At 47.9% G+C, this 18,600-nt stretch overlaps 1 protein-coding gene across 1 annotated transcript; it reads right to left on the bottom strand.

Annotated features, from left to right (window-relative positions):
• Positions 1 to 7: 7 nt before the first annotated feature.
• On the bottom strand, positions 8 to 15,716 carry CFAP97D1 (CFAP97 domain containing 1). Its single transcript, XM_006125783.3, has 6 exons — positions 15,545 to 15,716; positions 9,837 to 9,907; positions 8,995 to 9,113; positions 5,840 to 5,963; positions 2,653 to 2,712; positions 8 to 139 (listed from the first exon to the last, which is right to left on the bottom strand). The coding sequence occupies exons 1-5, from the start codon at positions 15,678 to 15,680 to the stop codon at positions 2,653 to 2,655; spliced, it is 510 nt and encodes a 169-aa protein (XP_006125845.2). The 5' UTR covers positions 15,681 to 15,716; the 3' UTR covers positions 8 to 139.
• Positions 15,717 to 18,600: the final 2,884 nt, after the last annotated feature.

The following is an 18,600-nucleotide window of genomic DNA, read 5'->3' on the forward strand; positions in this document are numbered from 1 at the left end:
AGCTGCATTTGTTCACTGTTGCATTTTATTTTACAATCCTAAGAACACCTCAGTCAGTTGCAACATGTATCCTTAACAGGCCATCGGACTTGCAAGATGTGCTAGTCTCTACTGTATTCTCCATGCATGGTGTGTTCTCCTACAATTAAAGAAAGAGAGGGAGATTATGCCTCTCTGGGACAGGCATAATGACCTTGCGCAAAATGGGTTTTTTTGTGGGAAAAAAACCCCGTTCACACTGCTTCTTTTTGCACAAAAACCCCTTGCGCAAAAAGAAACGGCAGAAAATATACTAATGAGATCACAACTTATGCTAATGAATCCCTCATTAGCATATTTTCTGCTGGAAGAATTTGCAGTGGAGATGAAGCCCATGAGTTTTGCCCGAAGGTCCAATTCAGCAAATCACGTGGCCACATTAACTTCAGCAAAATCTAAACACGGGCTCAAATGTTTTGCTGGATCAGGACCCAAACGTGGAGTCTACAGACTGGGCATCCAGGGACATTCACAGATCATTTCTTTACTCTTTTAATCTCCCACTTCTTACAGGGCTTTTAGCAGAGCCCTCTACACTTTTGTGCCCAGTGTGTCCTTGGGCAAACACCCGGTTCCTCCTTTTTGCATTTCGAGGGGCTCTGACATGAAAATAACTTCTGCCTTCCCTGCCTCGTCTTGCCAAAGCCCCCTTATTTCCTCACCCGCCCCAGGCTGTCGATGATCATGTAAAGGCCACGTTCTGCCCCATATAAACCAACACTGCAGCGACTTAGTTTCATTTGCGGTTTAGAGTTCAAGCACTTCGGCAAGAACCGGGCAATGGGGGGGGGGGGGGAATAATGATTGGCAGGGTGCCCAGAGGAGCTGGGAAGCGCTTGGACTGGCACCAGCGGAAGGCACTTGCTGAGTAACAGGCTCTGCTAGCTGCAGCAGGAGCATGGGAAGAAGATGGAATTTGCCTGCTCCCCCAGCTGGCAGTATGCAGAACAGTTTCAGGGCTGTTTTGGCAGTCCCTGTCTGAGCAGCAGGGTAAGTTGGGAGAGGGAAAGATCCTCAATCACATACCCTTCCTCCCGCCACACGGTATTTCAGTGGCTGCTGCGTTTAAATGCATACCGCCAGTGCCTGCATTTCATGGGTGGGCAGGCACCTGGCAGGCCTTCGGTTACTAGTTTTTCCTAGGTATGGTGTACGTGCACTAACTCGGCTGGGCAAGATGGGGCCCACCTAACACTTTGATCCAGCCCATGGATCTGTGGCATCTGGCCACTTTCTGTTTATATCCTGCTGCCCCAGCCACCAAATTTCCAGGCCGTGGCTCAGGCAGCAGGATCCTATTTAAATAGCTCCCAACTCTTGGTCATGGCGCTACCCAAGCAGGGGATGGAGCTAGGGTTGCCAGGTCCCCGGTATTGAACCGGATAGTTCGGTATTTTCACCTCCTGTGTGGTTAAAAAAATTCAGAAAATACCGGACACCTAAAATGTCTGGTGCTTACTGATTTTTTCCCGGGCTGTCTGGCTCAATACGGAAGCAGCCTGGCAACCCTGGTGCTTACTGGGTTCTGCTTAACAACTCTCTGGGTCTTTGTATTTTTTCTGAAACCATCTGGCAACCCTAGATGGAGCTGTGAGCCTTTTAAATTGCTGCTATTTAAAGGGTTTAAACTCCCGGCCTCAGTGCTATCGCATTGCCTGGGAGCCACCCCGGTTTGCTGCAGCTATTTAAAGGGCTCCAAGTTGCAGCACTACCCCAGCTGTGAGCCCTTTAAATAGCTGCAGCAACCCCAGGCGGTTGCCAGGCAATGTGGTAGTAGCTGGGCCAGGATTCGTGAGCCCTTTGCTTCAAAGCCTCTGGCCCCAGAGAACTCTGGGAGAAGGTTAGGCCCCAGCCCCGCCTAGGATTGCCAGGTGTCCGGTATTGACCCGGACAATTCGGTATTTTTGCTTCCTGTCCAGTAAAAAAAAAATTTAGAAAATACTGGACACCTAAAATGTCCGGTATTTTCTGATTTTTTTCCCCAGCCATGAGGCAAAAATACCGGACACCCGGCATCCCTACACACTCAGCAACTGGGCCCAGCCCCGGCACCTTCCACCTCCCCTTCCCGCTTACCTGGTTTTGCAGGGAAGCTGCATTCTGGCTCCATGAAGAAAACAAAATGGCTGCCGGCAAAAAGCCTAAAGACCTGAAGGCTTCCCTGGGTCTTAGTGCGCAACTTCTCCCATCCTGCTATCCCTATTCTGACTGCAGGCACTTAAAGCTGTTTTAATGTTCTTTGGTTTTGTTTTTTGCTTAATCACTTTTTTTCTCAACAATTTTGGTCTTCCCCTTTTTTTTCCCTCCACAGAATTTTTTCCCCGGTGGGGTTTTTTTTTTGTTGCAGTGGGTGGGGTCACCCAGAGTGGGGGTTTTCTTTGTCCCACTGCACCCCGATCCAGTGTTCGGTATTTTTGGGTAAACCATCTGGCAACCCTAGCTCCACCCGTTTCGGGGGTGGAGCCCGTGGATACCCCTGCAAAAATAATTGCCCACCCCTGCACTAACTACAGTCCAGGCCGGATAAGATGCATACACAAACCAGCCCCCCTCAAGTCACTAACAACACAGGCAGTTTTTGAAAACCAGCCAGGCCAAGGCAGAACTGCGTACCTAGCTGTCCCGAGAAGCAATGAGGTACCGGGTAGTATTCCGGATGTAGTGCCGTGAATTCTGCCAACGAGAAGGGAAGCGTATAGATTTCGATTATCCATGACAGTGACTATTTGAGTTGTAATGAGAACAAGGACACCATATGGTCTTCATGCACTTCCCCCCACCCGTTTCACTTATGCATCCTGGTCCTTCAGTACTTCACGTGTTTTCAGTGCAGGGGCGAGTCAGTAACAGACTTAATCCCGTCCCTGGCGGATCTGCTCAGATCTCACATGGTTTCCGTGTGATTAGCAGTGAGTGGATTGCAGGAGGGGTTGGGTTGCAGGAGGGGCTGTGGGTTGTGAGAGGGAGTTTGGATCGAAAGCAGATGCAAGCTCCAGGCTTCCCTTGGGCAGCTTCCTGAAAGTGGCAACATCTCCCCCTGTTGTCACCGCCTGCAGGTGCCACCCCTGCAGCTCCTATTGGCTGCAGTTCCCAGCCAATGGGAGCTGCAGCTGTGGGGCTTGTGGTGGGGACAGCAAGCAGAGCCTCCCTGGTCATCTCTGTGCCTAGGGTCTCAGTCCTGAGAGCTGGGCTGTGGGACCCGGGAGCCAGCATGCAGCTCAGCTGGGCTGCGGAGGGGAGCCAGGAAGCCTATAGGTGTGGGGAAAGGCAGGGGATGGGACTGGCAGCAGGGGAGCCAGAAGTGACCTCCCCTGGTCTGGCAAAATCCCTCATCTAGGAACAATCAGATCCTGAGGGTGCCGGACCAGGCAGGTCCAACCTGCAGTTGTTTGAATGAAAAAATGGAACAACTCAGTTCCAAGTCCAGGAGGCAGATGGACTCCTTGGAGGAAATTATTGCAAAACAGGTAAGCTAGTAGGAGAGGACTAGCATAGATACACACACCTGGTTTTTGTAACTTTCTTTTCATTATCTCCATACCACTGCAAACTGAATGAAATAAATGGGTCCGCTGGGGGAAAAATTCAGTAATTTACAGTCTGCAGGTGTGAACATGGCCTGAGCCTCTCCTAGCCCGAGGGTAACCAGAAAATTAGAGAAATGCAACTCACTGTTTCTAGTGTAGACGTCACAAAGGGTCCCTGTGAAATCAGCTGGTGCTGACTGTATGGGGAGATTTCGGCAAATCCAGTAATGTGCCTGAACCACTATTGCTTACTGTTTAAATTTTAGCAACCAAGCTAACGGGCCCAAATTAGACCTAGACTGCGACTTCTGCATGACCACAGTCAAGGAGGGAAGGGGGAGTTTGGGTGCCACAGAGAGGGCAGCTTGACCCCGGCTTGAGGCCCAAATCTCTAGTGAAATCACTGAGCTATACATTAAGAAAAACAGGAAGTTTGTCTAAATGCCCTAAGACCAGGGGCGGCCTGTGAGTATAGGCCAACTCGGCCGTCGCCTAGGGCTCCGTCTTCAACGGGGCACCCGGGGCGCCCAATGATGACATCACGCCATTGACGGCCGTGCAGGCAGGGGTGCCGATCAAGCGTTCTGCCTGGGGCGCCAGCTGCTGCAGCCCACCTCAAGCCACCCCTGCCTAAGACATATATCTATCAGGGCCTCCCGGCATGGAGTCTCTGAAAAAGAAAAAACGCATCTGGCGAAAGTGATGATGAGAAGAAAACCTCTTGCCTAACCTTTAAAAAGTGCTTGCCTAACTAGTTTTTGAGTGACATGTTATTGTAATACTAATGGATAAATAAGGAAGGAAAGTTTGAGTTAGGGGGATTATTTTGGGGAAACACTTGGAGGGACACCTCAAGTACTCCTTGAGGACTCTTCACATCTGGACGCATCTCCATCCCCACCGGCAGACGGAAGACTGGCCATTAGAAGCCTGCCCAGTGCCACTCGAGAGCCACACTCAACTTTGGTAACTACCGAGGGTGGGGGTGTTTTACTAAACTGTTGCGGACGTGTGTAAGTGCTTGAGACTAAGTAAAGTTTAGCTTTAAGTTAAAGCACTCTTGTGTTGTCCTGTTCGTACCATCCATCTATCGGTCGGACGACCGTGTCTCCCCTGAATTATTTCCTGACACCACCTCGCAGAGAGTAAAAGTTACCAAGGGGTTTGGGTTGAAAGAACCCTGGGTAACACTGGTCATCAAATTAGGGACTGTAGCCAGAAATTAAGACTCAAATTCACCTACTTGTGATCTGCTTGTAGCCCGTGAAAAAGCCAGACCATAAACTCTTGTTCAGTCACAAACGAATGTTTACATCTAAAATCGGACACGTGACTAGAGAATGATGCTCGTGTTTAAATTATAACACAGTGTCACAGGTGTAGTTTTCTTTTCTTTGTAGGAAAAGGTCATAGTAATTAAGAATGTCAGAATAAAAGGTCAATGAAGCGCCCACCCCAGTGTGAGAACCCTTATTACTCTGAGGCTACGTCTATACTGTCTGTTATTTTTGGAAGAGGAAATGCAAAAGAAGCACTCATTTGCAAATCTCATGCTCTCATTTGCATATTCTCTTCCGATCCTTTTTGCGGAAGAGGTTTTCGTGAAAAAACATCGCAGTGTAGACAGGGCCATTTATAAACCAAAAAAAATGAGGTTTACAGGATCTTGTGCAAAACAGGGTTTTTCTGACAAATGACCCTGTCTACACTGTGGGGGTTTTTTCGCAAAAAGGATCGGAAAAGAATATGCAAATGAGAGCACAATATTTGCATATTAATGTTTCATTTGCATTTCCTCTTCCGAAAATAACAGTGTAGAAGTTGAGACACCAGTTCTTCTGCCTGATGAACAAGATGTTTTTCAATAAATACTTGACAAGGAATTAATCTAATTCCACTGAATTCTCCCCTTTGCCAATATCCCTGTCTTTCTGATTGCCTTCATGGGTAGCTTTAGGGAGCAATTCTACCAAGGCCAATAAATGATTAACTGTGTAGCATTTGATTTAACGTGCTCCCCTCCATATATCTGTGCAATGATATTGGGCTTCCTTATACCTAGCTACACCTATAGCCAATGTCAGACTGTTTCAGTTTGCTTTCCTAAAGGATGGACATGCACAGAACGATGAGATCCAGCGACACGCTCCAACAGCTGATGGTGCACGTTTTGGTTTGGAAAACATTAAAAGCACTTCATTCTTCTCCTGCACCTGGTTTAGTGTAACTGCAGCTGGAAACCATGTTTCAAAAAATAAAACAATTCTACGTGCCTTCCAATCAAGCTCTGACTTCCTATGGTCATACATCGATTTACGGTCGCCAAGTCGCTTCAGAATCCCCTGGTTTTCAACTGTGATCCTCACCATCTCCCTGTTGTGCTTCTCCCTATTAGAGCTGCCAAAAAACAAAGTGAATCAAAACCTTATTTGTAAAGCCAAGAATTCTCAGAATCATCTTGTGTGATGCATGGGAAGGGTACTACTCTTTTCTGAACGTTTCAGACATTCAATTAACTACATTGCCCACAAGGGTTGAATCCTAGAAAGTCTCTAGGAATGCTAGGGAAGCAGGAAGTGTTGGCAGGAAGCCAGGAGCGTCAACGAAACCGAGTGTGGGTTTTTGAATTGGAAGCAGCGACCTTCCTATGCTAGAGTGGAGCTAGAAGCCATGAATTAAGCCAGGGAGCTTAATTCAGCATGAAGGATTCAGCAACATCCATGTCTTGGGAAAGGCTAAATCTTGGAACAACAGATAAGTGAGTAGAACAGGGAATGTTTAGTGAGACGCAGTCAGGTTATATTCCTTATTTTTGGGTATGTTGGACCTCTCTGCGTTGAGTCCATGGTGTCCCCTCCCCCCCCCATGCACTAGGGCAACTAGACTAAGTTTTTATTTCGAAAGAGGAGATGCAAATTCCATGGGAATTTGCATATCTTCTTCCGACCACACTTTTGAAAGAGGATCTTTTGAAAGTGAAAGTAGTCTGGGCGTGGGTTTTTTTGGGGAAAAAAACCATTTTTGGGGAAAAAAAACGCGTCCAGACTACTTTCACTTTCGAAAGATCCTCTTTTGAAAATGCGATTGGAAGAAGATATGCAAATTCCCGCGGAATTTGCGTATCCTGTTTCGAAAAATCTTTGTAGTTTAGACGTAGCCTATAACTTTTAAACCGAATCCCAGCAAAGCCATCTCAGTGCTTTAATCTTTCTTTTTTCAGCTACTCTGTAACACCTAGCAATCAAGTATGTTTTCTTTGTTAATAAAAATCGCCTTTTTAAGACCATGATCCAATTCCAGTATCCTAGAAGGCAGGAGGTTCTATGTGCATGTGCCTAAGACTACAAGGCCAGCAATTAAGAAGATTACGGGGAGGGGGGGTTTTAAGCTCTCGCCAGTGGAAGGGCTAAAGAGCTTGGGGAAGCTCAAGCTTGAGGAACCACAGGAAGAAATTCCCAAATGCACCTTCCTAAATTTTCAAAGGGTTTTTTTTTTACATTTGGGCGGTGGCAGGGATACCAAGCCAAGGCCAAGGAATCAGGGACCTCAGGGAGTTTTTAAACAGAAGCCTTTAGTGGCAGGATATTTTAAAGTCTCTTGGGAGGCTCCCACCTTCTGCACTTGAAAAGCCAGGGTGGAAAACAGCCTCGACATCTTGCAGCCCACTAATGCAGCAGGTAACCGTGGCAGCGGGTGGTATATACTCAGCCACAATCGTTTTTTCTGTCCTCTGCTAAGAGGCATGACTGATGATTGGCTCCAGCAGGCTCCAGCTTGCTAATAAAGGCTTAATCGCTTAACCTGAAACCTAGCTTATGAAATCATATTGATTGGCATAAGTGTCCCCTCTACCATCCAGTCTCATGGGCAGCGGGTATAAGAGGCAGGCGAAGGCGTTGCCTTCTCAAACTGCCAAGCCTGGCCCCGCCCGCACTCTGCCCCTTGCTTCAGTGTGGCTTCTGGGCTGCCCCTGGGCTTCAGCCATACTGTGGTTGGGGCCCCTCCCCACCCGCCCTTCCTGTGCTCCGGGGTAGGCTCGGGGTGGAGGGAGGGAGGCTGGAGCCCTGCCCCTGCAGTGGGGGTGTGGCTTGTGGGGGAGGAGGAGCTGGAGCCCTGCCCTGGTGGTGGTGGAGTGGGCTTGGCTCCTGAAGGGGGAGTGGCCTCAGGTGGAAGAGGCGGGGCTGAGAGGTTGTCTCCCCCAGTCCTAGGTTCACCCACCGCCCTGGTCCAATCTGATCTATAGCGTTATTATTATTGGTTATTTTGCCATGCCTCAAGCTATGGCAGGTGTCTCCAGTGCATTCGCAGATCCCTGCCCAGCTTACACTATATCACACGTGCGACGAGAAAGAAGCAACAGAAGAGTGTGGCTGGGAAGTCCATGATACAGTTACGTGGCCGCTAGCAAAGGCATTAGCGCCACATGAGCAGACTCTGTGGCTTTAAAGACTCAGTGAGAAGATCCCTATCTCAATTGGCTCTGTTCACATGGGTGTCCTAGTAGGAATGGATTATAAGGCAGGGCATGAACGTGCCATGCGTGGTGGTATATTGATACACCAGTTTGGGGGGATGGAGCGGTGGAGAAGGGGGGAGCAGCATGGAAAAAGGCTGAGAGATGCTTGAGGGAGAGTGGGCTGCTTAATTGTTATGCCCAGTCTGCGGGCGGTCATGCCTAGTGGTTAGACCAGGATTGAGAAACCCTGCAACAGGCCAGGTTGAGGTGAGGGTGAAACCGTGCCAAAGGGCAGACTGAGGGTCAGGGGGTCAGAGTCAGTGCTAAGCCCTGGAAACTCAGGTGCATGGACAGCTTCCTGTCCCTCTGCTTGGTTCAAACAGAATCAGGGAACAAGTCAGGACCCGTTTCCCCTCCCCACACCCTGCGAGATCGCAGGCCTGGAGGCCTCTGTCCCTGCTGAGCGTCACACCCTGGTGGCTGTTCCCAGGTCAATGGATGATGGACTGGGACATCCTGACTCCTGTCAGCCCTGCACCCTGGCCGTGTCGGAGCTGTGTGTACGCCTGGGTGTGAGAGAGACAGAGACCACGGACGGATCAAGGCGGGTGAGGATGCAGGTCAGGTCCATGGCTTGGAGCAGAGATCAGCTACTGCCTTGTCCCAGTCCCTGCCGGGAAACTTGCAGCAGTGATTTCCATGGCGGGGGGAGGTGGTGCAGGGCTGCCTTATTGGTGCAACTCCCAGCGGCTTTTGCCCCAAATGGCCCATCTTAAGCCCGAGGGCGTCCTCTGGCCTGAGACGGTGCCGTGACCCCAAATGCACCAGGCAGAACAAAAGAGGGAAAGTGAAAGGACAAGACCGGAGGCAGCGCCGCCCCTGGTGGAGTGCGAGTTCTGCGCCGCTGGGTTGTCTCGCCGTGCCTGAGAGAGGCGTTGGGCTGCTCCTGGAATCCGAAGGACACTTAGCTACCTCCTTTGGAAGTATTCATTCCAGCAGTCCACCAGCCCTGTCCCACGCTGAATGGCCGCTAGCCTCCCGGCCAGCTGCTTGTTTTCTCTTTCGATTTTGCCAGTTCTCTTCTGGTCCTCCTGGAGAAGAGACCCCAAGTTGTAACATCACGGGCCAACTTCAAAGCCTTCCTCCAGAGGCACTGGTACCAGGTTAGCCTCCCATCATCCTCCACTCCCACAAGCCAGTGCCTGCCAACCCCCCATGCCCACACATCCAGCATGTCCATAATGACCATTCACACTGCTTGTCTATCACTACTGACCTCCCTGTTATGCTTCAGCGCGCGCGCACACACAGACACACACACATACACATGCACGCACCCACACATGTACATGCACACGCACACATACACACATGCGCGTGCACACGTGCACACACACACAAGCGCATACACACATACACATGTGCCCACACATATACACATGCACACACACACGCGCACACACGTGCACGCACACGCAAGCGCATACACACATACACATGTGCCCACACATATACACATGCACACACACGCGCACACACGTGCACGCACACGCGAGCGCATACACACATACACATGTGCACACACATATACATATGCACACACACACGTGCACACACGCGTGCACCAGGAGCATCTTCAATCAATTTCCTGGGTTTCTGCATCCTCTCCCCACCCGCTTTGCTAGGCGTGGACCCCTGCTGTGCCAGGCCAAAACTCAAGAACGCTCCCCTCCCTTTACTTATCTGACACACTGCCTGGTCTTATCCGTGAATTAGTGCAGGCAGGAACATCGCACACTTGGAAAGAAGAGTACCTGGATCTTGGTCATTTTAAAGTGATGGTGAGTTTGCGCCCGTGGGGGTTTGTTATCAATACGAGGTCTTGCTAGAGGGAAAAGACAAAACCCAAATGAGTCCCTGAGTGATGCCAACAACCCACTTCCTTTTCCCCACCTTTTGTGACAATATGAAAACATAAAGCCAGTCAGGCCAATGGGCTGTCTTGCCTGGGGTCCTGTTTTCTGACAGTCGCCAACACCAGGTGCTTCTTAGGGACTGAACATCCCCTCCAGCGATCCATCCCGTCACCCATTCCCAGCCTCTGGCAATGAGAATCTAAGGACCTCCAGCGCATAAGGTTGCATCCCTGGTTATCTTGACAGACCCATCCTTTATGAACATCTCGTTCTTTTTTGAACCTCCATTATAGTTTTGGCCTTCACAGCATCCCCTGGCAAAAAGCGCCACAGGGAAAATTTGCCTTTTTGTCTAAAAGAACTTCATTTTCTTTGTTTTCACCCTGCTGCTGATCAGTGTCATTGGGCAATCCCTCAGGGTACGTCTACACTGCCCAGCAATTTCGAAATTAGCTATTCCGGAATAGTTATTCTGAAGTAGCTTATTTCAAAATAGCACGTCTACACTGGAGGGAAGCCTCAAAATGAATCTGAGGCAGGCTATCTCAATTTAGAGCCCCAGGAGGCAGGAGGGTAGAGTAACTTAGAATGGCCCTGGTAAGGGGCTATTTCGAAATAGCAGCAGTGGAGCATCTACCCACGCCTTATTTCGAAATAGAGATTTCAGAATAGGCGTTATTCCTCATAGAATGAGCTTTACAGATTTAGGAATAAGTCGTCCATTATTTCAAAATTATTTGAAAATAACGGAATGGCTGTGTAGACGCTCGCATTGTTATTTTGAAATAACACTAGTTATCCCAAAATAATGGTGCAGTGAAGACACACCCTCATTCGTGTGGCTCGTGAAGGAGTAAAGACTGCCTTACTCACTTTCTCCACACCAGTAATGATTTTATTGACCTTTATCACATTCACTCTTAGTCATCTCTTTTCCAAAATGGAAGTCCCAGTCTTTTGAATCTTGTCTCATGCAGCAGCTGTTCCAGACCCTTGTTCATTTTTGGCCTTCTCTGTACCTTTTCAAATTCTAATGTGTCTTTTTTATATGGGAGGCATGACCAGCCTTGCATGCAGTGTTCAAGGGGGTGGGTGCACCATGAATTTATACCGTGACATTATGCTATTTTCTGTCTTATCTATCCCTTTATTAATAGTTCCTAACATTCTGTTAGCTTTCGTTGGCTGCTGCTGCACATTGACCAGATTCTGATAAATATCTACAATGACTCTAAGATCTCTTTCTTGAATGGTAACAGCAAATCTAGATCCTATACTTTGTATATATAGTTTTGCTTATGTTTTCCAATATTCATTATTTTGCATCAAACATTGAATATCATCTGCCATTTTGATGCCCAATCATGCCACCTACTTGGTAGTGCTTCACAGTCTGCTTTGAATTTTATATTGCTTACGCAGTTTGCCACCTCTATTACCTCTTTTTCTAGATAATTTAGGAATATGTTGAACCACACTGGTCCCAGGACATATTCCTGGCAGACACCGTTAGCCTTTCTCTGTTCTTAAAACTGACCATTAATTCCTACTGTTTGTTTCCTATATTTTAACTAGTTATTGATCCATGAGAGGACCTTCTCTCTAATACCATGACTCCTTACTTTGCTTAAGAGACTTTGATGAGAGACCTTTTCAAGGGCTTTCTGAATGATCAAATTACTATCTCCATGACATCACTTTTGCTCATATATTGCCTGACCTCAAATAATTCTAATAGATTGGAGAGGCATGATTGCCCTTTACAAAAACCATGTTACTACCTCTTCCTCAACGAATTATGTTCATTTAGGTGTCAGATAATTCTGTCCTTTACTATCATTTCCATCAGTTTGCCTGCTACTGAAGTTAGATTTACTGGCCTGGAATTGTCCAGATTACCTCTGCCTTTTAAAAAAAATTAGTGTCACATTTAGGTGATAGGTCACACACCACGCTTAATTGTGATGCAATTTCATACCTGAGTTCCTTCAGAACTCTTAGGTGAATGCCGGCTGGTTCTGGTGACTTATTACTGTTTCATTTATCAATACATTCCAAAAACTGCTGAGACTGTTTGTCACCTAAATAGGTATGGGAACTTCCCTCATGTCCTTTGGAATGAAGACCAATGCAAAACGGTCATATAGCTTGTCTGTAATACCTTTGTCTTCTCTGAGTGCTCCTTTAGAACTTCAATCATCCAGTTGCATATCTTATTTTGAAACTATTTCGAAATAGCTTATTTTGAAATTTGGCACATCGACACGGTGCCAAATTTTGAAATAACTTGCTATTTCGAGCCATCCCTTATTCCTTGTTCAACGAGGTTTATTGGAATGGCGAAATAGCATGCCCATTATTTTGAAAAATATTTCAAAAGAACAGGCGGCTTGTGTAGACTCAGGGTAGCTATTTTGGGATACCTTTGGTATCCCGAAACAGCCATGCCGTGTAGACGTATCCTGATTGTTTGTCAGGCTTCCACCTTCTGATGTGCTTCAACCTTTTTTTTTTTGTTTTGGTTGTCAGATTTTTGAATCTGGCTAATTGTTCTACCAATTCATTTTTGGCCCACCTAATTATATCTGACTTGCCAGCGTTTATACTCTTCTATTTTCCTTAGGAGGATTTAACTTCCAGTTTTTAAAGGATGCCTTTTTGCCTCTAACCAATTCTTTTATGTTGCTGTTTAATCACAGTGGCACTTTTTTTCTGTCATCTTGCTATGTTTTTTCAATTTGAGGTACGCATTTAATTTGAGCCTCTGTTAATGGGTTTTTTTAAAAGTTTCAATGCACTTTGCAGGCATTTCACTTGTGTCTGTCTCTTTTAATTTCCATTCAATTAGTTTCCTAATGTTCTTGTCATTCCCCTTTCTGAAGTTAAATGCAACTGTGGTGACATTCTTTGACCTCGTTGCTGCCCCCTACTACCACTACCACAAGGATGTTAAATTTAATTGTCTCATCCTCACTATTATGAAACAGTTCAGCTATATCCATGTCTTGGACCAGATACTGTGTTATGCTTTACGACGAAATCAAGAATTGACTGATCCTCCAAATAATCAAATAACTTCTACTAGGTGCAAAGCAGGGCACATTGATAATTCTTTTTGGCCAATGCAGGGTCCAAGTGGTATGGAGACTATGTTGCACGACAAACAAGTTATGTTTTGCCTAAATTCATGGCAGGATAACTACCTACATGGCTCAGGGGTTAGGTACAGAAGCATGTGTCTGCACTGGAATTCTTTCAAAGCTCCAGTTGGCCTCTTCTTATCCCTAGGCACTTTCAACTCAAGAGAGGCCCAGAAAAGCAAAGGAAAAATAACAAATCAATACAACGAGGAAAGATGTTATCCAAAGAACTTTGGACCTCAATAAAACGTCTCTCGACATTTCAACTCATTTGGGTGACTAGTCAGACCTGTTCCAATTGTACCTGACTCAGTGAACCCATCCCTGGGCTTTATAGTCTAAGATATGACCTTTGGACCTATCTGATACCATTTACAACTGGCTGACGCTTCCTGGTTCCACTTTGCAGAATCTTCCCTGCTGCATTTTGAATTTTTTAAGGAAAAATGTCTCTTTTGCCGTGCTGAGGAATCTGGGGACACTGGTAGCATTTTGCAACCTGTTCAATCAGGTAAATATCTCAAATGCTTTTTTTTTCTCAGACTGCTGCATTTCCTGGTTTACGGCCCAGATGAAATTTGAGACTTCTAGTGCAATTTGCAGACGAAAGGCAGTCTGCTGAGCAATGAAACTTTGAGGATTATGAGAACTACATTTGCAAACCTTCTGAATCTCATCATTCATTAAGTATTAGGAGCACCTCATCTTTGTAATCTTTTCGTTTTATCTGTGAATCTGAATCAACAGAAATTAAAGAACTTTAACGTCCAAGTAATGCAAAAATCCAGCTGTCCTCATCAGGGCTGGCAACAGGTTTCACCAGGCCCTGGACAATATGTGGGGAGGGACCTCAGCTCCGGGCCACACAGAAGAGGCAACATGTTGAGCAGAAGGGGTGGAGCTATCAGCAATTCACCCTCAGCATCACCCGGACTATGTCGTGTAGGGCTCCGGCATCAATTTAAAGAACATTGGACTCTGTAGTAGCAGTAGCCCATAGTCCCCAGCCCTTTAAAATCACCAGGCCCCAGGACAACTGCCCTCTTTGCTCTCTCCCTGTCAGTGGGTCTGGTCCTAATAATTTTTCTTAAGAGCTTGCAAGTCAGATACAAAATGTTTCATTATATATGCAAGGCAGGGGTTCTCAAACTGTGTGATACCGTGACCGCCCTCTAAGTTGCTTGCAGCCCCTCTTTAAGTTGCTGCAACCCCCCTCTAAGTTACTCGCCACCCCCCGGGGGGCCAGGACCCACAGGTTGAGAAACACAGGCGTAAGGTATTCTTACTAACAAGTCTATCTAGTTGCCAACTCATCTCAAATAAGCTGTAAAAGGTTTTTTGATGCTGCATATTCTCCGGAATCAAAACAAATCCTAGAATCCTAGACTCGTCGGGCTAGAAGAGACCTCAGGAGTCATCAAGTCCAGCCCCCTGCCTGAAGCAGGACAGACCCCAACTCAATCATCCCAGCCAGGGCTTTGTCAAGCCAGGACTTAAAAACTTCTAGGGATGGAGATTCCCCCATCTGCCTAGGGAACCCATCCCAGTGCTTCCCCACCCTCCTAGGGAAATAGTTTTTCCTAATATCCAATCTAGACCTCCCTCACTGCAACTTCAGACCATTGCTCCTTATTCTGCCACCCGTCACCTTTGAGAACAGCCTCTCTCCATCTTCTCTGGAACCCCCTTTCAGGTAGTTGAAGGCCGCTCTCAAATCCCCCCTCACTCTTCTCTTCTGCAGACTAAATAAGCCCAAATCCCCCCCCCCCTCTCCTCATAAGTCATGTGCTCCAGCCCCCTCATCATTTTGGTTGCCCTCTTCTAGACCCTCTCCAATGCATCTACATCCTTTCTGTAGTGGGGGGCCCAGAACTGGATGCAATACTCCAGATATGGCGTCACCAGTGCCAAATAAAGGGGAATAATCACTTCCCTAGATCTGCTTGAAAACGCTCCTCCTAATGCACCCTAATATGCCATTTGCCTTTTTGGCTACAAGGGCACACTGTTGACTCCCATCCAGCTTCTCATCTACTGTTATCCCCAGGTCCTTTTCTGCTGAACTGCTGCTCAGCCATTCAGTCCCCAGCCTGTAACAGAGCTTAACATGTTTGGGTATAAATCTATATGGAATACTATGAAGTTCTGAGAAAGTTTCCAATGCACGCTACTCCACTTTGGCTTTCATCATAGAAACTACAAACTAACAGGAGTGTATATCATCTTAAAACATGTGTTGGTCTTATCTTGAAAAGAGAAAGCACATGGCTTTCCCAGCAGGATTTCCTTAAGCCTTCTACTTATACAGAATTCTGATGGAAATTTCCATTTTTCTGGTGTATATAATTTACAGTTTCTGAGCTCTATGGCTAGCTGTCCTTCAGGAAAACATGTCCCATTCAGGTTTTCAAACCTGTTCACAGTTGACTTCAGAAACATGGAGGAGAAATACATAAGAAAACATACCAACTTCGAGTTTGCTCTTGTGAGACAGGTAGTCATGAATGTCCAGTTTTTTCTTCAAGGTGGTACTCTGCCTGTGATTGGCAACAATTACCGGGTAGGCTAAGTACTCTAAGCTACTCATCTTTGCTGTGCTCATCCCAGGTACCAATAAGTAGGTAAAGCCCTAGTGTAAAATGAATTGTACCACTGAAAGTTGCCATAGATACGCCGCTTATGACATCAGCGGCCAGCCTTTGCTTAGGAGAAAGTAATTGTAAGCATAATTAATCACTTTGGTGACATTAACCAATCAGCAAGCAGCTTCTCACTGCAGATAAATATTTCTTAATAAAAATTGCTCACACACACCCAAATGCTCCAAGGGGGGTCTAAACCTGTAGCGCTTAAAATGTTTCCAAGTAGTATTGTGGGTATGTATGTCTGTTACCTCACCCCACTTATGTTTAGGAACTAAATGCAAGACTCATTTCTTTGATTTGCCCTTCCCTCTATTGTTGCTGCAAATTCACAAGTCTTTATAGTGCTCATAAATGTCTGAGTGGGTCCATAAGGTTTTGCAACCACTGCAACACTGGTTTAAAAAGATCATAACTGTATTGATGCTGAGCAATGTATGACCATGGAAAAACCCCTGGATCCAGTAGAGGAGGAGTGGGTAATCTAAAGTCCAGGAGCCGGATTCGGCCCCTGGCTTGTCTGGATTTGGCCCCCAAGACTCGGGGCTCCCACCCAGCATTGGAAAGTTGGCACTCCAGCCTTGCAGCCCCCCTCTTGCCCAGACTCTGCTCCCCCATTCTGCTCCAGTACCCTACCTCCCGTCCAGCCTTCCCACTGCCCAGTCTGCTTCTGCACCATACCACCCTCCCGGCCTCTCCAACCCCTAACCCACTCCTGCATCCTGCCTCCTACTAAAACCACACACCCCAAGCCCAGTTCCCTGCAACCCCCTCCCCCACACTAAACTCCTCATATTTGGCCCAACCCGAGCAGAGGGGGACCCACAACAACTACTAATAGCCTGATCGCCCAGGCTCTGGTGTGCATGGGGAAGGTGGGGTGTCACGAGGCATACCGGAGCGGTCGACAGAGGCTTCCCTTGTCAACCGCATCACGTCTGGACTGCTGCGCTGTGCCAGATCAGCTGATCATTGGCACAGCGCAACAGCCATTTTTATTTTAATGAAGCGGGGATTATTTAAATCCCCGCTTCTTTGACTATACCGAGTAAACTATTTTACATGGCTCCATCAACGGAGCCATGTAGTCTAGACGTACCCGCTAGTTCGAATTTGTTAAATCAGGGGTTATTAAATCGAATTTTCTAATTTTGAAATAGTTTCCTGGTGTAGACATGGCCTGGGGCACTCTGCACAACTTTCCCAAACAACCTGCTACCTCTAAGCGGAGGCAGTGAGGAAAGCAGGCAGCACCATTCAGGTTTTTCAGTCAAAGCGGCATGGACCAGGTTTGCTGCATGTGGGGCGATGAGTCCCCTGCTGCACAGGAAACGCCTACTGGCATGAACCAACCTAGTGCATGAGCAGAAATTGATACAGCTCTAAAGGGACCATGTCGATTTTATTGACAACTAACATTTTTCTCCAAGTTGCTCTGCATCATGTACGTTGCCGGGTCATTCAGCCAGGGTACGAGTGTCTTTTCTTGTGCCATCATACATTGACAAGAGAAAGGGACATTGTCTGCTGCCAATTTTATAGGGACAATCCTGGTATTCTGGGCCTTGTCTTATTCAGGCGCCTATTCCCCGCCCCATCACTTGCCCAGCAGCATAAGTAGCGTCAGGCGCAAGCCCTTGCAATTTGTGCTGGTGCTGAAATAAACCCCCATGAAATGAGGAAATGTTACAAGCTGCTCAAAAAAGGAGCTTTGCGCGCGTCACACGATTCTACAGTAGCAGAGCCATGGCACTTGGATACTCATTATTCTGGGCAGGCAGAGATCGGTGGCACACCCATTCGCTGAACACAACTGTTGTAAACTACAGCATCATGGGAAGAGGCTTTGGAGCCTCATTGTCCGCCCTGGGCAAAACGTACCCATCCTGTCAGTTGCACTCGCTGGCTATCAACCCCCATTTTGTTAACTTTCAACTCAACACCAAGAGGAGGGCAGTGCTGTCAGTGAGAGCAGCTTCGCTAGTCTCTGCCTTGAGTCGCTATGGAGGTCACCAACACCCGTCTCGCTCCGGAGGACATTGGAGAAAAGGCAGGAGCAAAAACAGACCGTGGTGGGTTCGTAACAACTAGTAGTAAATCTCCGCCCTCTGCCAAATCCAGATCCCTGAACCCAGGGGCATTGGGCAGGTGGTGTGATGCTGTAGGGCTGGCAGGCTGCCCTAGTGCTAAGGGACCCCCAGGAAGTGCGGGCCAAGCCTGGGAAGCTCATAGCAACTCACCTATTGTGGGCTTTTGAGTAGGGCCCCAGAGCCCAGCAGGGAGCTACTGAAAGATCTGGCAGGGACCCGGGTTGCAATAGGCCAGTATCTGTAAGAAATGTTAAGTTGCTTTCACCGGCTCCAGTGTCATGGGGAACCTCGGCATGAAGATGCGGGTAAAGGCACAGGACGAGCGGGTCGGTCGCACCCCACAGCCCCTGCGCACTCCCTGGGAACCAGCTCCCTCCGCTCCCGTCCCTGAACCTTTCCCACCCGGCTGTCCCCAACTAGCAGCAGGTTCAGCGCCTCGCCCGGCGCCAAGGCCGGGCCCTGCGCGGCTGCCTCCGCATCCTGAGCTGCCAGAGACTGGGAGAGCCGCCTTGGTGTCACGTCCCAGAGTGTGTGGGGCCTCCTCCCTCCCGGCCCTGCAGTGAAAGTCACGAAGAGAGACACACACACGCCCGATCTGCCCCCTTCCCTCTCCCCGTCTGGCTGGACCGAACGAGCCGGGCCCGGGGAGAACGATACACAACGTTCTAGCCCGGACGCGCAACGCTACACAACGTTCCAGCCGGGCCCGGGGAGAACGATACACAACGTTCTAGCCGGGACGCGCAACGCTACACAACGTTCCAGCCGGGCCCGGGGAGAACGATACACA

Source organism: Pelodiscus sinensis, chromosome 29 (assembly GCF_049634645.1).
Source record: "Pelodiscus sinensis isolate JC-2024 chromosome 29, ASM4963464v1, whole genome shotgun sequence".
Lineage (NCBI taxonomy): Eukaryota > Metazoa > Chordata > Testudines > Trionychidae > Pelodiscus > Pelodiscus sinensis.

Bases quoted from the DNA above. Each gene is read 5' to 3' on its own strand.
- CFAP97D1 (XM_006125783.3), bottom strand. From the start codon at position 15,680: ATGAGCACAGCAAAGATGAGTAGCTTAGAGTACTTAGCCTACCCGGTA. The intron at 5,964-8,994 runs GTAGCTAAGTGT...GTTTTTTGGCAG, and splicing joins AATGAATACTTCCAAAGGAG to CTCTAATAGGGAGAAGCACA. The intron at 2,713-5,839 runs GCACGTAGAATT...TCTCGTTGGCAG, and splicing joins AGTCAGAGCTTGATTGGAAG to AATTCACGGCACTACATCCG.